The 26,731-nt window shown below is 39.8% G+C and overlaps 1 protein-coding gene across 2 annotated transcripts in view; it reads left to right on the top strand.

Annotated features, from left to right (window-relative positions):
- FAM91A1 (family with sequence similarity 91 member A1) overlaps nucleotides 1-26,731 on the top strand; it is a 53,857-nt gene that overhangs the window by 14,623 nt on the left and 12,503 nt on the right. For both annotated transcript variants that reach the window (XM_004607635.2, XM_055127565.1), the window contains exons 8-18: nucleotides 23-85; nucleotides 5,591-5,697; nucleotides 6,513-6,551; nucleotides 6,984-7,096; nucleotides 8,348-8,463; nucleotides 9,197-9,309; nucleotides 9,762-9,848; nucleotides 14,875-15,007; nucleotides 19,621-19,769; nucleotides 22,077-22,211; nucleotides 22,345-22,458. In XM_004607635.2, the coding sequence (XP_004607692.1) occupies nucleotides 23-85; nucleotides 5,591-5,697; nucleotides 6,513-6,551; nucleotides 6,984-7,096; nucleotides 8,348-8,463; nucleotides 9,197-9,309; nucleotides 9,762-9,848; nucleotides 14,875-15,007; nucleotides 19,621-19,769; nucleotides 22,077-22,211; nucleotides 22,345-22,458 (1,169 nt within the window). The remainder of the gene's footprint in view (nucleotides 1-22; nucleotides 86-5,590; nucleotides 5,698-6,512; nucleotides 6,552-6,983; nucleotides 7,097-8,347; nucleotides 8,464-9,196; nucleotides 9,310-9,761; nucleotides 9,849-14,874; nucleotides 15,008-19,620; nucleotides 19,770-22,076; nucleotides 22,212-22,344; nucleotides 22,459-26,731) is intronic.

Genomic DNA, 26,731 nt, shown 5'->3' with positions numbered 1-26,731 from the left:
AATAAGATATTTTTGCTCACAGGTTTGTATAACAAAGGCTTTATCTACCTGGATGTGCCCATATCTGATGACAGCTGTATCGCAGGTGAGGATATGCTGACAGTTTTCAGTGGGTACCGAGTGACTGCTGTTTGCTGAGCACTGCAGAACACCCTAATGCATTAGCAGACAACTCCAGGATTTTTCATATTAGGAAAGCACTTCTTTATTATAATAGTGTCATTTGGTGGTTTCCTATTTTCATTTTACTTAATATTGTCATGTACACTACTGGAGCTATACCTCGTTTGCCTGGCACGAGGCCCACCCGGATTCGATTCCTCCGTCCCTCTCACATAGCCCGGCAAGCTACCAAGAGTATCTCGCCCCCACGGCAGAGCCTGGCAAGCTCTACGTGGCGTATTGGATATGCCAAAAACAGTAACAAGTCTCAAAATGGAGACGTTACTGGTGCCTGCTCGAACAAATTGATGAGCAACGGGATGACAGTGACAGTGACACTATAGAATAATAGAAAGCTGATAGAAAGTTCTCAACCCCAAATATTGAAAAGATGAGTGAATTTATAAACTGATGTCACCTTTTTGTCATTGTTCAGTGCTTAACAGCGGTTACATATATGTGATAATAGTTTTATGTTGCTCATTTTCATTTAATATATGTCTTTTCTCATGTCACTACTATGGGTTTTCTTTTTTTTAAATTTTTTTATCCTCCCTACCACCTTCACCTTTCTAAGTTAAAGATTAAGACTTGTATTTTCTTCTATATCTTACTGGATCTATTGATTTATTAAACTATCCTTATCACTGGTTGTTTAGATTATTTCCAGGATTTTTGTTTCATTTTGTTTGGCCACACATGACTGTGCTCAGAGTTTACTCCTGGCTCTTTGCCCAGTGATCACGTCTAGTGGTGCCTGGGGGAAGTATGCGGTGCAGGGAATCAAACCCAAGTCGGTTTCATGCAAGGCAGGTGTCTTGCTTGCTGTACTGTTGCTCCATACCCCTGCAGTTTACTTTTGCTGGTATATGAACAGATTGGAGCTTTCTTCCTTACCGCTTCAAATTCTTACCTATTATAGAAGCATGCACTATGTTTAGGTTGTGTATTCAAGTATATTTCTCGGCATATCTTTTTTTAAATGTTTTTTTATTTTATAAGTTAGTTCACAATATTTGATTGCATTTAATATCAAACACCAATCCAACCAGCATTACTCCTTCCTATCACTAAATTCGGGATGTTTCCATCCCAAGCCCCAATCCCTGTCCCAAAACACAAACCGAAAGAATATGTTTTGTATTGTCTGTTATGAAGAACTGCTGAACATGCTTACAAAAAAATGTTTATGTAGGAAATAGTGTGAAGACTGTTCTATTTTGGCAGGACCCATTAAGACAATCTATGGGATATCACTAACATGTTGTTAAAGTTTGGGTGATGTGAACTTTGGAATATATATCTGAAAATATGTATATATGCATATATATATATATTTCCCTGTATGATTTGTTGCCTGCTGTCTGAACCCCATCAAATATGGTGTGGGAATTATGGAGAATGGATAGGGATGTCTTATGATCTATCATGGCCGCGCGGTCCAGGAATATGTTCACTCATGTGAGGCTCGGCCCAAGCGTGTGGGGAGCGGCCCTGAGTATGGTGGCGGTTGGGTTGTGGAGGTCAGCTGCTGGGGCTGGGTCCCTCAGGGCAGAGAGGGCCCTCATCTGCCCCACTCTGGGGCGAGTGAAAACAGCCTGACGCGGAGTGGTATGGCTATGGGGGCCCTCATGTTATGCTCCCTTCTGGGAGAAACAGCCGTGTGATCTGGATGGTGATTATCTGGTGCTGGCAGGAGGTGGCTTATGGGAGTGACCCCTTTGTCGCTGGAGACTGGGTAGGGGGGAATAGGCAGAGAATCTCAGGTTCTGGGTCTTGTTGAGTCCAGAGTCCAAAGTCACTGGACTTGGTTCCGCATTACCTGGCTTCCGTGGGACTTGACTCACATGTGAGGCTCTGCCAGAGTGTGTGGGGAGTGGCTTGGAGTGTAGAGGTGGTTTATCTTTTGACCATTGTTTTTGTTCCTGACATCTTTACCATACAAAAGATGACATGTTTGTGTAATTAAATGTGACGTGTCAAAAATTATGAATAGCTCAGTAGTGATAGGGCTCATCTCAGAAATGTTTCCTTGTTTAATTGTTGAATCTTGTCTATCATGCTCAAGTGTGTCCTGACCTTTGTGTTAAGAAAGTGTGCTGATTCTTTAAAATGTATTTTGACACCCATGCACAAGATATACATTGCTTTCACCTTAAAAAAAAAAAATCAAAACCAAAAAGCAGTTAAGATAAAATAGATACTTATCCTAGGTTTGTATAGTAGATGTAATAAGAAGATACTTGTAGTTATGTTTGAGAGATTTGACAAGGAAATTATTTCTGGGAGACAGATTTTCTGTCAGTTTGGAAACATGAAAGCATAACTCATCACTTTAATTCCTCCTCTAATTTGAAAGAAATGGAGTCGACTAATTTGCGATACACCAAAAGGAGTAGTCAGTGTTTAGGGGACTTCAGTCCATTTTGATTGATAGTTTGAAGACTGGCTCATTAGCAGTAAGATTATTTGAGAGAAGTAGCCAGAGAATGGTCAGGTGGGTGGCTTCCTGTTCAGTGACCTGTTGTGCCCTGCAGCCCTACATGCCTGGCAGTGACGGGGGTTCAGAGACTTCCCGTGTTGCTGCCTCTCTTTGGCTGTTCCTAGGCTTGCAGTAACCATGAAATGAAAGCAGTTTGACAATGGGGAAGCCACTAATTCAGCAGAAATCTGTGACACTGATTCAGATGTGTTTCAACAAAAAACAAGCCCTGTGGGTTGTGAAATAGTGGGTGTGGGTGTTGAGGGTGCATAATCATGAGAGAATTTGTTGTTAAATAAAAAAGTATTCCATCATCAAACTTTAGGTGCACGTTTTATGTCTACCCTCTTAGAGCTTCTAGATTTCTGTTACGCTTAAATAGAGTAATACTTCTTAAACAATATTAATAATCCAGGAAATCTTTGATTTTTATTGTGTATATTCAGTACTTACATTCAGAAACTTATTCAGAACTTACTGTTACATTTGATGCAAAAGATTCCCCACTTGCCTCCCGTGCCTTCTCTTCCCCCCACCTCCCCACGCCCAGTGTTTTGTATAACTTTTGTATAACTTGAATAAATGCTAGCTACATTTTAGGGCTGGGGTTGGAGGGCAGGGAGGGGAGGTACATCCAGTGGTGCTTAGGGTGAACTTACTCTGTACTCAGGATTCACCCCTGGTGAAATCAGGAGAGCATATGGGATGGTGGTGATCGAACCTGGGTGGGCTGTGTGCAAGACAAGCTCCGTACCTAGCCCGTGCTGTCTGTCGGCTCCTCTAGCAGTGTTTTCTTCATAACCCTCTGCCACTGAATGGAAGTACTTATGTCAGGCACTAAAGCCCCTTTATATTGGTTCTAATGCTGATAGCCTTCTGCTTCCCGTATTCGATTTTACTCTTAGACCACATTGTTTCGATCATAGTGGCAGAATAACCGTTAATATTACTAGATAGTCCCTGCGAGTTTTTTTGCATGTTCATAGCTATTTTAGGGTTTTTAAAAATATTTATTTTAAAAAGGTTTATAGCTATTTAAAAACTTTTTTTGTGAAAATAATTAGAAGTTCTAAATTTATAGAGGCATAATATAAAACTACATATCTCTTACCCCTGTTGTTAGCTTCCATATTTTTCTCAGCAGCTACTGTCTGTAGTTGTTTCTTTCCAAACATTTACTGTACACATAAACACATTTCGTGTGTATTTTTACACAGATGGTGTACTCTATCCCCCCTTTTATTTTTTAATTTAATGTTTCATAGACAATTCCATATTTTCTTTCTGTAGAGTTGGCTCATTCTTTTTGCTAGATGTAAGTGTTATATTCCTAGCTTCTTAGTGTTTCAGTTTCTTAATTATTATAATGGAAATGCAGTTCTGAACAAGTCACAAGGTGGGAGGGCTGAATGAAATTGTAGATGTAAATTACATGGTGTTCAGTAAAGGCTTTCTAGTATTCACACAGCCGAGTGTGCCAAAAGGAATGAATGGTATCAGATTTTCTGTTTCAAAAACTGTTTTGGCTTTGTGCTATGTTCGGACCACATGCTGTGCGGGATTGAACCTGGGATTTTGTAAGCAGAGCCTGTGTTCTAGTCCTTTGAGCCACCTACCCAAATTAAAAATTTTTTGGCTGTAGTGATTATACAGTGGGTAGGGCATTTGCCTTGCTTGTGGCTGATGAGGGTTCATCCCCCAGCTTCCATATGGTTCCCCAAGCATCACCAGGAGTGATTCCTGAGTGCACAGTCAGGAGTAACCCCTGAATGTGGCCAGGTGTGGCCCCCAAACAAAGTATCCCCAGAAAGCCTCTGATTCATAAAAAACAAATTGGATAACCAGAAATATAGTTAGTATTAAAAAATGAAGACTTAGATCTGTAAAGTGAATAACCTGTGCTAAATGTACATTGTAGATTTTACATACTGTTTTCATTTTTGAGGAGGTCTGGGGGCTCATATCCAGCAGTGCTCAGAGCTTACTCCTCACTACTCAGGGATCACTCCTGGCAGGCTTCGGGGACTTGTGCTGTGCTGCAGTTTAAACTCGATTCGCAGATTCAAGGCAAAACACCTTAACCCCCTGTGCTATCTCTCTGGTCTGCCTTCTTTTTGATGACGTGAATTTTGTTGGGAGCAATTTAAGTTTTGCATATAATTAGATGGTATTAGGGCTAGAGAACATAAAGGTTCTCAAGTTGTGCTGTATCTTAGGCACTTCTCCCAGAATAATTTCAAAGGACATGTACATAGGGAGAATGCCAAGGTAAAGCATTAGTGCCCCTTTGATAGCAGCTTGGCAGAGTGCTCTAGTAAACTCATGCATTGATTGGAGAAGAGCGTATGGATCAGCCTTCTGGTAGAAACAGCTATGGGGCTGCCTCCTTAATTGAGACGCTCTTAACCTTCCTTAAGAAGACAGTGGAGAGTCCCAATGGGCAGATTATCCTAGTGATCGATGAGAGAAGAGGCAGTCATGCAAATGGATTTTCCTCTTGGCAGGATTGATTGGGAAGATTGGACAAAGGCGGAGAGCTCTTGGTTTCATCTGGCCTCACGACTCAGTTTTAATCTTTTGCTTTTCTGCTTTATGCAGTCAACCCTGCTGCCATGGAGGGGGGGGCATCAAAAATTATCTGTGATGATTTTCCATTCTAGAGCAGTCCAGGTCCCTCGACTTTGTACCTAGTTCATGTCTTCTAGCACTTCCTTTGTAATGCTTACGTCCACAGCTTAAAATAACTCTTGGTAAGGTTTGTGCTATAATGTCAGTATGTACTGTGCAGACATGATTGTATAGGGCCTTACTTTGAAAGTTTCAGTGAATGTGAAATGAAGAAAATAAAAATATGAATTCTGTCTCTAAGTTAGAATTTTCTCTTTTGATATGGCTACTTGAATTATACTTTTTTTTAATCACTGAAAAAAGTTTATTTTATTTCAGTTCCTCCTCTTGAAGGCTTTGTAATGAATCGAGTGCAAGGCGATTATTTTGAAACTCTTCTCTATAAGATCTTTGTTTCAATAGATGAACACACTAATGTTGCAGAGGTAAGTGTGATTTTATTTGTGGAAGAATTTAATCTCAAGATTATAAGTTTATATAAAATAGGTAAAAATTATTTAGTGATATTGCTAAATGTTTCAAGTTTATACCTCGGCTGATTATAGACAATATATGTAAAGTTAATTTTGATATATACATACTTTCTAAATCATATAACTTGATAAAAAATTACTTTATAGTAATAGATGGTAGATTAACAATCTAGGAACCTTCTTATTTATGTTTTTTGCTTTTGGGTCACACCTGGCAGTGCTCAGGGCCTACCTCTGGCCCTGTGCTCAGGAATCACTGCTGGCCATGCTGGGGCTCAAATAATGGTCAGTATGTGTTAGGCATTGCCCCCTTACTACCTCTGAGGCCCATGAATTTTATTTTATTTTTTATTTTTTATTTTTTTTGCTTTTTGGGTCACACCTGGCGATGCACAGGGGTTACTCCTGGCTCTGCACTCAGGAATTAACCCCTGGCCGTGCTCAGGGGACCATATGGGATGCTGGGATTTGAACCCGGGTCAGCCGCGTGCAAGGCAAACGCCCTACCCGCTGTGCTATCTCTCCAGTCCCATGAATTTTTTAAATACAAAATGTGAAAGTATAAAGATTCTTAAGTTATGAGCACCACTTAGATTCATACTACTATATTTGTCTCAGACTTGGAAATTTTTGATCCAAAATGTACTCAGTGTTTCAGTTATTCATAATTTTAAAATAAGGTGATCGTGGTTTACATGTTTACTGCAACTGTGTTTTGTGCAGGTAGTTTTAAGAATGTAAAATGATTTGAGATTTTATTTTTGCAGCTTGCCAATGTCCTTGAAATAGACTTATCCCTGGTTAAGGTATGTCCTTGTGTACTTTTACTCACTCAGTAAATCCTACTGTAGATTTTCCTAGTGACGGGGACTGAAAAGGGAAGCAGGGAGGTTGCTGTCCGAGTGACGCACAGTACAGGGAATCTGCACAGAGACGAGCAAGCAAAGGGCCTCCTAAGCTGTCTCTGGGAGTCAACGTGGGGACTCAGTTTGTGTGGAGCAGAAAGCAGAGTGACCAGGTCAATTAAAGGGTTCACTCTTCCCTGGGTTCATAGCAGAGGGAAGCCGTACCGGAGAGTACTTGCTCTCCCATATCTACGAAGAGTGGGAGTTCAGAAAGTTGTTTTTTCTAGTTCTGGGGTAAAAATGTTTTCAGTATCACTTAAAAGTCTGTGACTCTTGTTTCTGTAGATTGAATTGAGTGTATTTTAAGTGCTGTTCTCTTTATATTCCTTTCAGAATGCTGTTTCAATGTATTGCCGATTGGGCTTTGCCCATAAGAAGGGACAAGTAATAAATGTGGAGCAGCTTCATTCATCGTGGAGGAATGTTCCATCTGTAAACAGATTAAAGTAATACATTTATTCAGTTTGAGATCATAGTGTTTTCTTTTGAACAAAGTATTCAGTTTTTCATGTAGAAATTTTACTTAATCTTTCAGTTGAAGTGAACTCTGTATTAGTGGTTTTTAATCTTCTCTGGTTGTAGTCCTTTCAAGAGTATGAAAACTCTCCCAAGAAGAAGGAACATAGTATTTGGCACATTATTTTTTTTAATTGAATCACTGTGAGATAGAGCATTACAAAATTGTTAATTATTGCGTTTCAGTCATACAATTTTCCAACTCCACCAGTGTAATTTCCCAGCACCAATGTCCCCAATTTCCCTCCCACCCCTTCAAGCCTCCCCCCACTCCAGCCTGACTGTATGGCAGGCACCTCTCTTTTCTCTTTCTCTCATTTTAGGCATTACGGTTTGTGATACAGATGCTGAAAGGTTATCACGTATATCCCTTTATCTGCTTTTAATGCTCAGTTCTTGTCCAGAGTGATCATTTCCAACCAGTATTGTCATACTGGACCCTCCTCCATATAACTACCCTCTATCCCCCACACCACTCACCAGTCCTCTGACCTGATTTCCTGGCCTTGGACATTAGTTTCATACTTTTTTTTTTATATCCCACAAATGAAGGTAGTCATTCTATATCTGTCTTTCTCCTTCTTACTCATTTTACTCAGCATGATACTTCCAATTCTATTTATAGATAGATTTCATGATCTCATTTTTCCTGACAGCTGTGTAGTATTCCATCGTATAGATGTGCCATAGTTCCTTTATCCATACGTCTCTTCTCAGGCACTCAGGTTGTTTCCAGTAGTGTTGCAGTGAGCATAGATATGCAGAGGTGTTTCTGCTGTGTGTTTTTGGACCCGCCAGGGTATATTCCCAGAAGTGGTATTGCTGGGTCAAATGGGAGCTCAATTTCTAGTTTTTTGCGGACTGTCCATATTGTTTTCCATAAAGGATGGATCAGTTGGCATTCCCACCAGTAATGAATGAGGGTCCCTTTCTCCCCACATTTCATCCCCAGCACTGATTGTTCTTGTTCATTTGTATGTGTTATAATTTTTAAAAGTTCCTGGATTCCTTGAAATCTGTCTTTGGTTTATGACTAAGTACTGTTAGTATATGTGAGCAAAGCACTTGAGGGCTAGGTTTTGATTTTATGTAGATATAAGCCTGGATTTATGTGGTTCATATTTAGTAATTTTATAAACTGTTGGCATGATTATTTTAAAGTGACTTTTCCTAATTATTAGAAGTACTTTGGACCCCCAGAAGATGTTGCTCTCGTGGGATGGCGGAGAGAGTAGGAGCCCTGTGCAAGAAGCTTCATCAGCTACTGACACCGATACAAATAGTCAGGAAGATCCAGGTGAACATGAACTTGCTCTCACTGGAGTCTGTCAATATAGAAACCAAATGTCTGCACGTACGTGCATGCAGTGAATGCTCACACAGAGTTACTTACAGTTTTAGAGTTCTTTTGGTATGTAGTCCTTATGTAACCACTCAGATGTTGAGTGCTACGCTAGGTCTTAAGGGATACAGAACTGTCAAGAATATAGTTCTTTCTGAGAATTCTGACTAGAGAGAGAGAAGACTTTAATCACAAACCACAACAGTGTGGAGTGTTTTTGGTGCTTGTGGGGAGCAAAGAGGAAAGTGCCCCCTTACTGCCTGGAGAGGTTGGGTGGCACCATGGAAGACTGGGCTAAGGAGGCGTAGGAGCTTCCCAGCTAGTGGGTGAGGGAAGGCAAGATTGCAGAGTGAGGCCGACTTAGTGGACCTGGGCCCTGTGCATGACTATGTCCTGAGGCGGGAGAGGAACACAGTGTCTGCCCACATCGCTCTGAAGAGGTTATACTAGTTAGTCTGATTCATCTGACACTTCTTAGATCCTGATTAATTACTAGTTTTCAAGCAGTTTATTCCAGAAGTGAAAGTCTACTTTAAAAAATTTCTCCTATAATATATATTGGCCAGCTAATAGGTTTGTTATGACCTCTTATGACTTAGATGTTTTCCTTTTATTAAGTCAAAACTACTTTATCGTTTCAAACAATACTTTTTATTTACTTGATTATAATTATGATTTTCTTTTTCAGCTGACACAGCCAGTATAAGCAGTTTGAGTTTGTCTACAGGCTATACAAAGCGTATTGCATTTCTGTTTGATTCAACTCTTACTGCCTTTTTAATGATGGGAAACCTCTCACCAGTAAGTCACAGTGTGAAATATGAGAATGTTTGAATTATGAAATCTTTTATGAAAATGTTTTAATATGAAAATGTCTTAAAGATAAAAAGTGATGCAGTGCTTTTTAAAAATGTTTTATGTACTGTTTTTATTCTTGAAACAAGCTTGACTTCTTTGCATCTTTTAGGTTACTGTTTTTCAGCACTTTGACTTACTGGCCTCTTCTGGCCATGGTTTCTTCCTGAGGGCCCCTGTCCTGCTCCTTGTCCCCGTAGTTTCATGCCTTGAAGCCCTTTAGACAAGGTTTACCTGTGGCCTCCTTGCAATGTCCTGGTTGATAATGTTGTTTCAGAGAAATGGGGTAAATTTTCAGTGAGGGCTGTTTTTGTAATCAGAACCTCACCTTAGTTTGAAAAATAGACTTGTAAAAACCTCTAGAGTACAACTTAGGTTTTTGTTTTTGTTTATTATAGAATTTGAAAAGTCACGCAGTCACGATGTTTGAAGTTGGCAAACTCTCAGACGAGTCTCTGGATAGCTTTCTGGTAGAACTGGAAAAGGTGAGTCCAGCCTGCCCATTGTGGCATGTCAGGGTATTTGGAAACTTACCTCAGTATTGTGGCAGTCATTTAGACTTCTGTATATTGAGTGGACAAATTAATGTTAAGTTTTAAAGTAGTACTAACTCTTAGCATAATTTGAGATAATGAAGAAATTGAGTATAGAAGCCTTAATCTGAATTTTTTAAAAAGTTGTCTTTTTCTAACATTACCTCTTATTTTTCTGATATGAGTGTAATATCCTGCAAGCTGATTTATTTTGGGAAACTTTTGTTCTTTCATCTTAAATCTGGAACATTGCCCCTGGGTATCGTATTTATGCTCCCACCATCCCTTTTAGCATCTTTTTAAAAATTTTAGGTACCACGATTTACATGAAACCCTGCCTTTAACCCTATAGCATCTGCCTCCTTGGGTATTTATGATTTTCTTACTATGCTTTTTTTTTTTAATCCCACCTGTGAGGGAGACCATGCTCTATGCCTCTTCTCTGACTTTTCTCAGCATGATACACTCTAGATCCATCCATCCATGCAGCAGCAGATTGCATGATTTCATCTCATAATCAAGTAATATTCCGAGTACTTTATTGTACTGTACTATACTCCTTTGTACTGTAGTTTTCTTTATTCAGTCATCTGAACATGTGGCTGTTCCAGATTTTGGCTATTGTAAATAATGCTGCAGTGAATATAGGCGTGCAACTTTGGGTTCTTAAGGTAGGTGTCAAGAATTGTAGTTGCTAGATCATATGGAAACTCAATTGCTAGTTTTTGAGACATGTCTGTACTATGTTCCAAGAAAGTATGGACTAGTTGACATTTCCACCTGCAGTGAATGAAGGTCTCCTTTCCCCCATATTCATGCCAACATTGTTTGTTTTTGTTTTGTGGTATGTGGTATGTTCCCTTGTCACTGGTGTGAGATGGTATCTCCTTGTTTTGACTTGCTTTTCCCTCATGATAAATAATGCAGGGTATTTTTTTCATATGCTTTTTGCCATCTGTATATCTTTTTTGAAGATGTTTCTGTTCATTTCTTTCCCTCACCTTTTGATGGGTTGTGGTTTTGTTTGTTTGTTTTGTTTTTTCTTATGCCAATACCTTAAATATTTTTGTGGATAGCAATTCTTTGTTAGGTAAGAGGCAAAAATTTTCTCCCAGCTGGTTTGTATGGACGGAGTGTGTTTTATTTTGTCATTGTTTCTTTTATGCAGAAACTTCTTGGTTTGTGGTTTCATTTGTTTATTTTTGCTTCCCTGTGGCCAGTGCACTGCATTGGGGCATTGAAGATACCTCTAACAGCAGTGTTAATGAAGTGTTCTACCTCTGTCTCCCTCAGTATAATTTATAGACTCAGTTCTAATATCAAAGTCTGTAATCCATTTTGATTTGGCTTTAATGAATGGTGTTATTTTATCTATGTCTTTAAAAAGTATCATGATATTTTTATAGGGACTGTTGAATCTGTATAATGCTTTGGGCAGGATTGTCTTTTTGGTAATATTAATCGTTTCAATCCATGGTAAAAGACATATTTACATTTCCTCATGCCTTTTTTATTTTAGTCGATTTATAGTTCTTATTTTAGTCGATTTATACTTTTTATATATTTTTATATATCTTTCATCTCTTTTGTAGAACTGATTCCCAGTTATTTGATTTTTCTGAAGCACAGTTGTGAATGGGACTAAAAGGAAAAAAAAAAAAGTTCTAGCCGTGAATTTCTGCCTGCACTTTACAAGTGTATTGTTTCTAGAATTTTTTTTAGGGCCGCGCCAGGGCTGTGCTCAGGATTTACTCTTGGCTCTCTGCTCAGGGGTCACCCTTGACGGGGTGTTGGGGACCGTACAGGGTACAAGGGATCGAACCCAGTCAGCCCTTTAAAGGCAAGTGCCCTTAACTGCTGTATTACCTCTCCAGCCCCAGGGTTTTCTAAGTGTAGCCTCATGTCATCTGTGAGAGCCTGACTTTTCCTGTCTGGGTCCTGTTAGTATCTCTTTCTTGCCCGATTGCTATGACAAGAACTTCCAAGACTGTACTGATGATAGTGGAAAGGTGGGTAACCTTGTCTCGTGCCTTAGAGGAAAGCCTTTCAAGCTTTTACCATAGAGCAAGTTTCCTGTGGTCTTATGGTAAGTGGCTTTAAGTACGTGAGGAAAGTACCTTCAGCTCCCTGTTCATTGAGAATTTTTATCATGAATGGGTATTGGATCTCACTAAATGTTTTCTTCGCATATGTTGATAAAATCATACAATTTTTATTTTTTCCTGAGTTGATAGGGTGGTATTATGTTGTTTTACTTGTGTTTATCATACCGTCTTTGCATCTCCAGGATAAATCCTACTTGATCATGGTGTATCACTTTTAATACTTTGAAGACCCATTTTATTTATTTATTAATTTTTTTTCATTTTATGAAGTAGTTCACAATATTTGATTGCATTTAATATTCAGACACCAATCCTACCACCATTACACCTTCCTACCACCATATTTTGGATGTTTCCATCTCGAACTCCAACCCTTGCCCCAAAGCAAAACCAAAATAATATATTATGTATTGTTTGGTATGAAAAACCGCTGAAAATACAACAAAAAAGTTTCCTTAGAGGAAAGAGTGTGAAAATTGTTGCATTTCACCAAAGGGGCCATAAAGCCCTTCTATAAGAGATCACTAACATGTTGTTAAAGGTTGAACCTTGTGTGCTTTTATATATATGTGTGATATGTATATATTTCCCTCTAAGCCTCCTGCTTTGAACCCCATCAAATGTGGTGTGGTACTCTTGGAGTATGGGCAGGGTATGTAGTATGAAGTGTCGTGTGGTCCAGGAATGGTTTCATTCATGGGTGATGCTCGGCCTGAGCATGTGGAAAGCGGCCATGAGTGTGGTGGTGGTTGAGTCCTGAGAGTTTCGGCTTTGAGGGCTGGGTCCCTTGGGACGGGGAGGGGCCTCACCCGCCCCCCTCAGGAACTCCCTGAGTGAAATAGCCTGGCGTGGGGTCTGGCATGGTTATGGCGAATGTCATGTTATGCTCTCTTCCGGAGAGATGGACATGCGACTCTGGATGGTGGTTGATGATGAGATTATAAAGACCTATTTTAAAGACCATATTTCTTATTTGTATCATTTTCTGCCAGTGCATTTTTTATATTTAGCGTATTTTAAATTTTTGTCCCTTTTTTTTCATCCTAATTAGAAGTTTTAAATCAAGTGTAGCAGGTTAGATTAGCTACATTTTTTCCTCTAATTTTTTATGCCATGATTCTTTTTCTTTGTTTGTTTGCTTTTGGGCCAGCCCCAGCACTGCTCAGGGCTTACTCCTGACTCTGCACTCAGGAATCACTTTACAGTGTCCATGTGACCATATGGGATGCCTGGGTATCTGCATGCAAGGCAAATGCCCTACCTGTTGTACTATCGCTCTGCCCCCACCATAATCCTTTTTTTTTTAAGTCACAGTAAATCCTTTTTCATTTTCTTTTTTTTTTTCCTTTTGTTTGGGGGCCACACCGGGCAGTGCTCTGGGTTTTACCCTTATCCTTTATCTGGGTTTTACCTTTATCCTCTGTGCTCAGGGATCACTCGAGGTTGGTCTCGGGGAACCTTATGTGGTGTCTGGAATCAAACTCATGTTGACTTGAGCAAGGCAATCAACCTAACCTGCTCTCCTGTCTTTCTAATCTTAGAAAAGACTTTTAACTTGAAGTCTGATTTTTATGTTTTGTTTTTGGATCACACCGACAGTGCTCAGGACTTGCTTCTGGCTCTGAACTCAGGTGGGCTCGGGGGGATTATATGAGGTTCCAGGATTCAAGCCCAGGTTGGTCATGTGCAAGGCAGACGCCATACTCATTGTACTAGCTCTCCAGTCTCTGAAGTATGATTTTTAAAAGTCGTTTGACTTAAGAAGCCTGCCCTTGATTAAACTTAATTGGTTGATCATTTTTAATGCAATTTTTTTTTTTTTTTTGCTTTTTGGGTCACACCTGGCAATGCACAGGGGTCATTCCTGGCTCATGCACTCAGGAATTACCCCTGGCGGTGCTCAGGGGACCATATGGGATACTGGAATTCGAACCCGAGTCGGCCGCGTGCAAGGCAAACACCCTACCCACTGTGCTATCACTCCAGGCCCTTTAATGCAAATTTTATTATTTAGTTTTTCCTGTAGACCAGTTCTTTTATTTTTCATATTGTCTGTGGGATGTATATGTTTGTAATTATTAAATAGGTAACAGGTGTTTTTTTTTTTCTTTTGAAGTAAATAGATTTTATTTGGAGGGTTTTTGAAAGTGTGGAGAGGGAGAGAGAGACAGAAATGTGCTCGAGAGAATCCGGGCTTCTCCAATGGCGGAGGGAACCCCTAGACACATCCCAGCATTAGACACGAAAGCATGAAAGTATACATCTCAAGAGGAGAGATGCGGGTGACACGTGTGCTCAGCCACATGGGTGCAAGCAGCACATGAGGCTCGGGCAGCAAATGTGCATCAGTAGCATAATAATACATATTTTTTGATTGAAAGAATATTATTTTAAGAGCCTGTTAAAGATATGTATTATCTACTATTCTACTCTTATCTCTTAGATCGTAGCGCATGGGATTAGTGTATTTTTATTGAATGAAAACTGTATGTTCATCAATGGCTAATAGCTACACTGAATCATTTTCCAGTGTCCCTTAAAGCCGTTGCCTAAAGTTTTTGAGTCAGACATCATAATTGGATGGAGCACTTTTCTGGATCAAGCAAAATACAGGTCTTAGAGTTTTTAAGTGCTACCTCTGATATATGGGTCACACAGCTTATATAATGATGCAATGTAGCATTATTGGGCTGCTAAAAATGATAGTTTTAATTGTTTCAGTAATTTTATGTTCAAAGATGTAAAATGGAAACAGTGAGGTTAATATTTATATTAGTATTGTCTCAACAGATTTTTGATGTATTGATTTTTATGTCTTAATATGACTCGAAAGTGGCATAATTTGTTGCAAAATTAATTTTTTCTTGGTATAGGTGCAGAGTACTGGTGAAGGAGAAGCCCAGAGATATTTCGATCACGCCCTTACTTTGAGAAACACAATACTGTTTCTGCGTCATAATAAAGATCTTGTTGCACAAACTGCACAGCCAGACCAGCCTAATTATGGTATGACAAATATACTTGATTTGAAAATATTATCCTGTGGAATGTCTGAAAATTGGCATGCTCATGTACTGAATCATTACTCATTTAATGCATATTGTATAGGGAGCAGATTGAATTTATCACTAAAGGCTTGTTTTGTAAATTTCTTCACTTGTCCATGGCTTCTTTATTTTGCATTTTATTTCTGTATGTACCAGTGAATAAGTTTAGGCACCATCAGTACCTGGTGACCCACTCTTCAGCCTGACTCTGGTTCCGGGGTAGACCTTAGCAGAATTACAAGTGATGCTGTGCTGGACACTGACAATAACAAAATCATTAGATGCCCTGAAGTCTCAAGTACTGTCTGAGGAGCATCTGTTGATAGTCTCCAATTTGGAGGGCTATCAAGTTGGCGACTTGATCTAAGAGAATGACACAAGCTGGGAGACGTCTTTGGTTGTGAACCATCTTGGAATTTCTGGGATTTTCTTAGTGACTTTTGAAATAATGTATTGGATTATTTGAAATGTTCTGTTACAGCCATCTTTCCTATTCATCACAAAGTAATGGACTATTAGAAAAGAAATAAACTAAACCTTTTCTTGGCTGAACCTCCTGCCCATTTAGTCCTTAAGGTCCCTGTGATGAGTGAGTGGAAGAGCTGGGACATGAATCCATGTTTTGGAAGTTTTTCTCTGTCCCTTATGTTATTTTCTCTTGAGCACAGAGCTTTTTATTTATATCTATAAATATTTATTTGTGGTCTGGATTAACCTTTGGTTTTCCTGGTGAATAGTCTGTGTACTATCAAGTAAACCTATTCTGTATGACAATAGTTAAATATAATTCTAAATGTTAAGATAGATTAATAGTGAACTGATTATAGCACCAGTTGGAGATTTAAAACTTAGAATAATGTGACTCCAAGGTTAAATTATCATTTAATTCCTTCACGTAAGTCCAAATGTACAACTATTTATAAAGTTTTCTTTTCCCGCCAAGCTTCATTTTTTCATGAAGTTGTATTATTTCAGCCAAGTTTTTTATTTCTTAATTAGGGCTTTGAGTGGAATCACAGTCTAGAACATCATTTGAGTGACTATTTCTCAGCTTACACATCATTAGTAATGACCCTCAAGGGTCATTTATTCCATACAGAGGATAGCTTGTGGCGGTAGGACTTAATACTTTCCCTCCTAATTGAGAGAGATTGCTTGTTGTTGGTACTGGATCCGATAGCTTAGTATTACTCTCACAAAGTTAAAAACCTATGGTGTTGGTTTAGTTTTATGCATCTTTGAATATAAGTGATTTTTTTCTGTTACTGATCATTTGCAGTTTATCTTTTATTATTATTATTATTATTATTATTATTATTATTATTTTAATTAGTGAGTCACAGTGAGGGTACAGTTACAGATTCATACATTTCGTGCTTGTTTTTCCCTCATGCAGTGTTCGGGAGCCCATCCCTCCACCAGTGTCCATTCTCCACCACCAATGAACCCGGTATCCCTCCCACCCCCCAATCCCATCCCCCCCCACCCCACCTTTGCAGTTTATCTTATACTTGATGTTCACTGTAAAGGAAATAGCTTTGTTAAATTATCGTAGCAGGAAATGACTAATATATATTAAAAGAACTAATTTTAATTTCTTGGTTTAGTATAGCATGAGGCTCAGCTTTTTAATAAAAGAGTGCACTCTAATTGTTTTTCATTTTATAAATGTTTTTAGATATCTTTGTCTCAGTAAAACATCTTTTTACTAGGTCTAGAGCAAGTCAGGTATAAAAGCCATTGTTGATAACTTGGCAGTCTAGTTCTGTGGAAATGATTAGAGATTAAGCCGTGTTTGTAAAGAAACTCAGAAACTCACATATACAGACCCTCCAAATTCTCTTTGCTTCATAGCTGAACTCCATGTTGCCACTGATGAAGAAGAACCAAATGCTCATTGACCAAATTTTGGTTCAGGCTCACTCTTTCAGACTCCTTAACTGTGAGTCCCCCTTGCAACGGCAGGCTGCTAGCCTGGTGCTCTTCTCTTTCCTGGAGAAGGAAGAGGCTGCCCTGTCTTTGGAGGCCCTGCACCTGATTCTCCCTAGCTTTGTTCATACCTCTCTCTAAAGGGATGCCCTTTTCTTGCCTAACTTCAAAGACCTTTTTAGCTTGGTGTTTTCCCTCCCCATTGTAACAGTCTCCTTAAACCCTGTGGGAATGGTTGAATTCAGGATTACTTATGTTTTTGTCACTTCTCAGTTTGATTCTGAGAGTAAATTTGTTTGTACTTAACCAGACATATATTCCTAGTCTTCAAAGGAATTGTTCTCTTCTCTCCTTTTCCTGCTGACTTTTTCATTGTTCTTTTTATTTTTTTCAGGGGGATGTCCCCCTTCCCTTGTTCTCCTACTTATGTCTTGCTAGTTGTCCAGGTGCTCTTTTATGACTCACACCATTTAAACACATTAAATCCTATTTTTGGCATTTAATTTGGAAAAGCTTTAAATTTACAGAAAAATTTGTAAGAAGAAATAGGTTACTTTCAACCTAGAATTGGGAGTAAGTTGCAAGTCATAGCTTTCTCCTTTAAATTATTACTTACTTCTTAAGGTTATATTCTTGAGCTATGTTTTTTAAAGAAAGGGTATTTCTCTTATGTCAGCTGCAGAAGATTTAATATTGATAGAACAGGGCCAGAATGATAGTGCAGTGGATAGGGCATTTGCCTTGTATGTGACTGACCTGCTTTTGATACCTGAGCCCTATGAGAAGTGATCCCCGAGCTTAGAGCTTGGAATAAACCCTGAGCACCACTGGCTGTGGCCCCCAAAACAAAACAGATTGATACAACAATCTACCATTTGCGTTCCAGTTTATCAGAGACCCCAGAAATGTGCTTAGTAGTATCCTGCACCTCTCAGGTATAGGATTTAACTTAAGACAGGCTGCTTTTAATTACCTTTAATTGTCTAATTGTTTTGAAACAAAATCTAAAACCCTTTAATCTTGTTTTGTTTGGGAGCCAATCCTGGTGTTACCCGGGCTATTCCCAGCTCTGTGTTGGTAGGGCGATGTCTTGCCTAGAGGAGTTCTGGGACCACGAGGAGCAAAGAGCATTTGTTCCAGACAGCTCCCTAGCCCCACCTGCTCGTCTTTCTTGACATTCTTTTCTTTTTTTTGGGGGGGGGGGGTCACACCTGGTGATGCACAGGGGTTACTCCTGGCTCTGCACTCAATAACCACTCCTGGTAGTGCCCAGGGGACCATATGGGATGCTGGGAATCGAACCCGGGTTGGCCGAGTGCAAGGCAAACGCCCTACCGCTGTGCTATTGCTCTAGCCTCTGAACCTCTATTTTTAAAAACATTTTCTTTTGTGGTTGGAAGGTGGGGGTCAGGGGATAATTCTTTACTTTCTTCAAAATGATCTTATCTTTCTATTGCATATCTGGAATCAGTTTTCTTTTATTGTTGGGATTAATACCAGCAATACCTGGTGCTGATTGTGCTTATTGCTCTAGATTCTTTCATCAGCTGTATAAAATAGTTATTGTGGGGGGGCGGGGCGCGCACAGTGACAGTGCTTAGGGGTTCTCATGGTTCTGTACTCAGGAATCCCTCCTGGTAGTGCTCAGGGGACCTTATGTGATACCAGGGATGAAATCTGAGTTGGCCAAGTGCAAGACAAAAAGCCCTAACGGCTATACCATTGCTCTGACCCCTTGATCAGTTGTTCTTGATCCATTCTTGCTTGAGAGGAAGTTGGGCTAAGTTGATCAGAATTTAAGAATTTTCTCAACCTTGTATATCTCTTTTATAAAGAGCAGTAAAGTTGATAGTTTCAGATAGTGAAATTGATAGTTCCAGAAGGTTTAAGATTGGCAGCCCCTAAAAACTGTTGAAGATTTAGAAGTTCATGCTTTGTGGATGACCAGTCTATGCCTGTATGCTATATTGAGAACTTGGCTATGATGAAGTTCTTCAGAGAGATTAAAGTTGGGGGTGGGAGGGAGACCGTTTCCTAAAGGCACCGAGATTTTCATCATACGCCACTGCCGTCAGGTGGTGGAGATGGCAGGAAGACAGCCAAGATAAATCAGACCCCCATCTGTTTAAAAAAAGAAATATATGTGTGTGTGTGTGTGTGTGTGTGTGTGTGTGTGTGTGTGTGTGTGTGTGTGTGTGAAAGGCAGCCCAAAGGAACACCAGTAAACAGTTTTTCTTTTTAGATCTGAGAATAGATAATTTCATTTTTATTTACATTTGAATTTAAATTTCATTTTCATTTAAATCTTAAAGTGTCTGAGTGATCTAGGAAATTTGTTACTTTCCCACAGAGCTATTTTACTTTATACTTTTCTTTTCTTTTTGGGTCACACCCAGCGATGCTCAGTGTTTACTCCTGGCTCTGCACTCAGGAAGTAGTCCTGGTTGTGCCTTAGGGACCATATGGGTTGCAGGGATTGGACCTGGGTTGGCTGCATGCAAGGCAGATGCCCTACCTGCTGTGCTATCACTCCGTCCCCTACATTTTTTTTTAATATCAAGGCAGTTATTAATATATTGTCTCAGATTTTTTGTTTACCTATTGTCAGTCTTTCATTCTTCGTATATGGTTGGTTATATTCAGGTTTTCCTCTGGATCTTTTACGATGTGAAAGCCTTTTGGGTTTGGACCCTGCAACTTGTAGCCGAGTTCTGAACAAAAACTACACACTGCTTGTTTCCATGGCTCCTCTTACCAATGAAATCCGGCCCATCAGCAGCTGCACCCCTCAGGTAAAGCCCCAGTTGGAAGGTTGCTGGTGTGGTCCTTTCATTCTCCTCTGCAGTGCCTGAAGCAGAGGTTTAACTGTTTCACTATTCTCAGTTTGCCAATACCTGATAGTAAAGTCATTGACTCAGAAGCTTGTTTTCTTTTTCATGCTATATTTTGTGAGATGTAATCATTTTATTTATGTATCATTTGGTAGCTTATGGATCATTAAATTTTTCTTCATGCTTGCAGCCTTTTGAAGAGAATGTTTTTGGCTGCGCTAGCCTGTATTGCATGAGGGGTGACTAATAGCAAAACAGAGTGTTTGGGGAATGGGGTTATGACACTCAGTAAGCTGAAAAGGAAAGATTGTGCCTGAAAGCTAGGACGTGATCTTTAAATTTTACTTCGGAGAATTGCCGATTCTGAAAACAAATGCAAACAGAACATGGGCCGTGACTATGGTGCTAAGTGGTAGAATGTATGGCTCACATGTGCAAGGCCCCGGGTCTAATGTCCAGTACCGTTTGGCCCCCTAAGGAGGCGCTCCGTGCTGTTGTCAGCCTGAACCAGGTGTGATCTTAGTGGTCCCTAAGCACCACTGGACTCAAGTACAGAACTCTTGAATTCTGTGTGGGTATCACTGAGGGAAGCACCTAGACTCTCACCTTTCCCCTGCTTTACTGGATGTGGTCCCGTAATTTTCTTTTAAAGTTGCGTTTGTGTATTTAGCCAGGATAAAGTGACCTGCAGCATTTTTGAAAAGTGGAAGAGTTGGAATTTTGTTGCTATTTCCAGTGCAGCCTCCTGCCTACTTCCTGACTTGCACTGATGATTGCCATACAGGAAAAGAAGAGATTCTTGTACAAGAGTGATTTTGTTGTGTGTGTTCTTTTATCTGCCTCAGTGAGCCTAGTCCTCACCTCCCGGCTTTATTCTGTGATGAGGTTTTGGTAGTGGGGGCATGCAGGATTGGGGCCTCAATCCTGTAAGTAGTACTTGGAGCTCTCCGTGAGCTGTATGCTCAGGGAGTATTCCTGCAGTGCTTAGGGGCCTGCGTTTGTGTTGACTCTGGGTCAGCTGTGTGCACCGCAGACACTTTAATAACCCTGTGCTATCACTCTAGTCCCACTTTGATGACTCCTTATTGTGTGTCTTCCCACATCCAATTCCTGTACATTTTTTCTCCTGTTCTTTACGACAGACTGTAGGTGTAGGAAGAATCATAGGAATAGTGTGAATGATAAGTTAGAAGGCAAGTTGGACATTCTCATTGTGAATAATTGCATGTGATTAATGATAATATAGCTGACATTTTGATATATAGAGCTTTATTAGATGTCAGGTAGTATCTAAAAATATTTTTTGAGCAACCTTAACATCTTTATGTGTTAAATATTTTATTGTCTTTTTACCGATGAAAATAACTGAGCCATGGAGTGCTTAGATACCCTCTTAAGACATTATGATTGGAGGGTATGTAGGCAGAGATAACCCTTGAATAAGTCTCCCTCAGTCCTTTTAATTTCGGTGAGAATGTGTGCTTTCTCATTCCAGCATAAAACAGAAGAAGCACTTTGAATGGAGCATTTAAATTTTTTAAAAAAATTATTTTTAATTTAAGCTCCATGATTTACAAAATTGTTCCTGCACAGTTGACCCACCACCAGTGTGCCCTCCACCAGTGTCCTCAGTTTCCACCCACATCCCCAAGCCGGCCTTTTTAACCGGCACTAACAAATTTACTGCCCATTGCTTGGTATAACCAAATGGCAAGAAGTAGAATTTCAGAAAATAGATCAATAAAAGTGAATTTGTCATAATTATTATATCTAAAATAGCATTGCTAACGTCATTGCAGATTTACTGAGCTGGTTGTTGTTGGTTGAGCCTTCTGTGTCATTGTTCTTGCTCGTGGAACTTGATGGGCTTCGACACAATTTTCCTATCACATTCGCTGTGCTCCTACTGGGCTATGAGCACTGTGAAATGTGGGGGGTGTTTTGTGGCTGCATATGTGACTGCACTTGAGATGCTGTGGAACTGGGCAGTTTATATGTCAGAGGATGTCAGGTATGGGGGCTGTTGGACCTATCCAGAAGGGAAGGGAATATTGCCCACCCCTATTTTGAGAAGGCCACAGAGTTTTCAGCCTGAAGATCAATCAACCTGGGACAATTGACAGCTTAGTGACTTGATCTTAAAATTAATTTTTATATATAACTTTTATTTAGAGTAGTTGTTATAAGACTACACTTGGTTGATTGTGAATTTGGCTTTTTTTTTTAAATAAGTATTAAAATTTTGTCTTATATATTTTGTTGCTGTAGCATATTGGACCAGCCATTCCAGAAGTCAGTTCTGTCTGGTTTAAACTGTATATTTACCATATTACTGGGCAAGGACCACCATCTCTTCTACTGTCCAAAGGTACAAGACTTCGAAAACTGCCAGATATATTCCAGGTATGTCATAGGAGGTATTTGTTTTTTTTTTTTTTAAATTTTAGTTTTGAGGGAGCTCATAATTGTTAAGCAGAACTATGGAAAAATTTAACTTTTCTCCCCCTTGTTTCTAAATTTTGTTTCTTTTCCATAGGGTTATGACCGCTTACTAATAACATCTTGGGGCCATGATCCTGGGGTAGTTCCCACATCAAATGTACTCACAATGTTGAACGATGCTTTAACACACTCTGCGGTTTTGATTCAGGTATAGTAACTGTGGGAAACAATCAGTTTTGGGTTTTTATGTTAACAACCATAATCTGTCAGGCTTCTGCTCAGTTGCAGTCGAATATCAATACTTTATAATTTGTGGAACTGAACATGAGGGATGGGAGCTGGGTTTTTAGTCCCGGCCTTGGCAATGTGGGGATGGTAGCCAGTGTGGACGTTCAAGTTAGGACCTGGGTTTGATGTATTTAAAAGAGAAAAACAACAAACCTCCATTGAGATATAGTTCACATACTATTCACCAGTTGAAATTATAAATTCAATAGTTGTTTTTAGTGTACTAAGTATCTAAAGCCGTCATCATGTTCGACATTTTCATTCTTTCAAAAAGAAATCCTATAACTTTAGTTCTTATTTCTCTATTTCTCATCTACTTCTTCTACATTCCCAGTCTTCCAGCCCCCAAAAACTGTAATATTGTATCTTTATACTATCTATTTGGAGCATTTCACATTCTTGAAATCATATCTGTCTAGTGTTTTGTGACTGGCTTCTTTTCACTTTGCAGAGTATTTTCAGGGTTTTACCATGTGTAGTGTATCACTACTATATTCTTGGTAATGACCAAATACTCTACCCTGTGTCAGTAAAATATTCTTTTTTATTCATTCATCAGTTGATTGATTTTTAGGTTTCTCCTACCTGTTGACTCTCATAAATAATAGCCACTGTTGTAAACACCATGTTCAGGTTTTTTGTGGGGGCATATTTTTATTTCTCTTGGGACTCTGACAAGGACCTGAGGTAATTTTTCTGTGTTTAATCTAGGTTTGGCTATTTTTTTTAAAGTGGCTACACTATTTTATATTATATTCATACCACCACTTGGAATTACCTGAGATTTTTATTACAACCAACTTGATGTTGGTTGTAGTGTTACTGTGGTTTTAATTTTTTATTGTTCTGATGTTAAATTTTTTTTACTGAGATGTTTGGGCTGTGTGCCATGTTATAGATATTCCTCTTTTACTTGGTTTCCCATATGTAAAATGGAGATGAAGATATCAAGTACATAATATCAGAATAGTAGTGACAGCTCGTGGTGTGAGATGAGCAGTATGTAGGGAGAGGGTTGCTGGTTGAGATGAGGCTGTATGTGTGAAATACACAGCACACCTTCTGGTACGTAGTTGGCTTTCGGTGAAGAGTTCATTAGTTGCCTGTGATTGTATGTGCCAACTCTGTTTATTAATGAAGATGTGCAGTCAAGACATGGTCTGTCTCCACGAGACTTAGGTCTGGTGGGAAGAGCTGTAGTCAGTGTTTTGTTGTTGTTGGGTGCTGAATGGACAATGATGATGGTTCAAGCATTGAAGAGAAATCCTGAGTCCACCCTTTGGCAGGAAGGGCTCCTGGGACATTGCCTAGAGAAACTTAGACCCAAACAGAGTATGAAAGAATGATTTAGAAGAGAGCCAGGCCGGACAGGGTCAGCAGGAATTCACTTCTGGACAAGAATTTGTTCATTCTTCTTTTCCACTGCTCTTCTAATGCTCAGGAGAGTGCCTGGCTCATAGGAGCTACTCAGTGAGCATTTAACAAGTGAGTAGGGAGACGAAGCGGCAGCCTCCGTGAACCTCTGAACTGTTGGTATTTTTTGAGGGTCTGGTGACCAGAAATGGGGCTAAAGTAGGCCAGTGAGCCGGCTCTGCTGTGTGGGATCCCTGACTGTCCTAGCATGAACTTGGACTTTATAGATGGGTGACACCCAGTCAGGAGAGGGGGCCGGGCAGGGAGTTTAACACAGTGAGTTTGTGTTTTGAAGACATCAGCTTAGATCTGTTGGGAATTAGAATTCCCCGTAGGACTCAAGCTGTGAGAACAGCCTAGGCTTAGGGTAGTGGTTTAACAAGGATTGAAAGGAAGTGGAGAATTATTATTCAACTATCACTAGAAGAGAATGCATCCAAGGAGGTTTAAGAAGGATATTTGAAGACGAGAAGACTGAGTCCTCAAGCAGTTAGCCTGCAGCTGGGGCGTGGGACAGGTGATGAGTTGCTGGGGGCATGTGCCTGTGGGTGTTCGGAAGGTCGTGCTCTCTGTTAGCTAGTCAGAAGTGTTCTGAAAGTGGAAGAGTTGGGCTGGACAGGGAGCCTGGCTGAAGTGGCAGCATCAGGGTTTAGGTGATTGAAGCCACGTGAGCAGGCGTCAGCCAGGGGGAATGTGCAGGACGCAGAGGAGCGGTGAGGAGAGCAGGGGTGGGCAGTTTCTGTGGGCACTGGAGTGGGCCAGCCACTCGCTTGTGCTTCAGTTCCTTATCTGTAAAGTGATTGCTGCTGCCACCGCCTGTCCTGTAGACAGTGTTCAGTGCATGAAGCCAACTTAGGGTAGATTTTCTTTTTTAACATCATAAACCAGAAATTTAATGAACTGTATTTGTAATTTATATTCTTTTTTAATGCTTGAAGCTTGCTTACATGTGTGTGTATATATATATATATATGTATATATATATACATATACTCCTCAGTTTCTTGTTTCTTTTTTCAAATTTCTTTCTGTTTTCCAAATTTTATTTTATGAAAACACCTGATTTGCAGTTTCTCATGGTTGGGATTTAGACATTCCATCACCAATCCTGCCCAGTTTCATCTTCCCTCCACCCGTGATCACAGGCTTGCGCCTCCCTACCTGCAGCCTGACATCTTGACAGGCACCTTTTAAAGTTGGTTCATATGCGTTTGGGTCTGATGATTCGAGTGTTGACTCTCGTTTGGATATTTAGCTCTATGATTCCTTACCAATACCAGTGTGCCAGTGTACCTTGACTGTTGCCCCCGTTGCTTATCTGTCTCTGCTCTCCCTGCTCACACACATCTCTCTCTTTACCCCTCCGCTCTCTCCTCTTTCTTCCACCCTCCACTCTCTCTCCTCTCTCTCCCCTCTGCGCGCTCTCTCTCTCTTCCCGCCCTCCACTCTCTCTCCACACCCTGTGCTCGCTCTCCCCCCTCCCCCTGTGCGCTCTCTCCCCCTCCCCCCACTCTCTCCCCCTTCTCCTCCCTATATATATATTTCATTAATAATGTAGGAGTACTGGTGCATATGCTGCCTGAGCCCACGTGCTGCTTGTGCCCACATGGCCAAGCACATGTGTCACCCGATCACGTGTCTCCCGCATCTTCCCTCTTGAGATGTGTACTTTAATGCTTTCATACGTTTGTGTCTAAAGCTCGGTTATGTGTAGGGGCTTCCTCCACCCTTGGAGAAGCCCGAGTTCTCTCATGAGCACGTTATTTTCACTATTCTCTCTCCCACTTATCCCTTCCTCCTTCCCTCAGAAACCTCTAAATAAAATCTATGCACTTCAAAAAAAAATAATGTATGAGTACTGCTATTTATTCAGCCATTGATTAAACTGATTGAATTGGGCATGAACTCCACATTACTTTTTTAATTTATTCTATTCTGAATGTTAACTTTATTTTTCCCCCTTGATGTTTGAGCTTCAGTCATATAATCATCAAATACCTATCTCTTCACCAGTGCACACTTTCCACCACCAGAATCCCCAGTATTTCCCCCCCACCCCATTCCAACCCATCCCCTGCTTGTGTGGCAGACAATTTTCTCCATACTCTCTCTCTACTTTGGTTACATTTGATATTTTGACAACTGTCACCACCACTCAAGCCTGCCGAAGAGTCAATGCTAGACCTCCCTATATTTTGTGACCAACCAAGGTACAAATCCTTCATTAACATTTAAAACTTTAACTAATTTAAGATTTTCATTAAAACCACATTTATTGTAGCCTGCTTGTTTAGAGCTTAAATCAGAAGTCTCTCAATGGAGTAGGAGCAGGTTATCAACGAAATATATTCGTTGTTTGTTAATCAGTGTGATTTTTCTCTGAAATTAATTTTTTCATTTAAATGAGGGTATCTGGCAATGTAGACCTCCAGTGTTAAATTTTATTTTATGATACTTAATGTACATAAGTATCATAGTTAAATTATTTTAGTATTTATTGTTTAATAGTTAAATTTAATTTTACAGAATTATAAAATCAAAACAAACTTGGGAATTAAGACTTTAGCATACATTGAAAGTGATATGAGGAGACAATTATTTTTAATATGGGAGTGGGTTGGTTAGATTCATAGACAAATTTTAATTTTTAATATGTAGCACACTTAGATGACTCATAAATAAATTGTTCAAAGATATATAGAGAAAAGGATCATTGCCCTTCTAACATAGTTGATCCACTTCTTTCTCCCCATGTCTCCTCCAAATGAGATAACTGCAGC

Source organism: Sorex araneus, chromosome 2 (assembly GCF_027595985.1).
Source record: "Sorex araneus isolate mSorAra2 chromosome 2, mSorAra2.pri, whole genome shotgun sequence".
Taxonomy (NCBI): Eukaryota; Metazoa; Chordata; class Mammalia; order Eulipotyphla; family Soricidae; genus Sorex; species Sorex araneus.
Note: the sequence above shows the minus strand (reverse complement) of the source record. Positions and strands in the feature narration are given on the sequence as shown.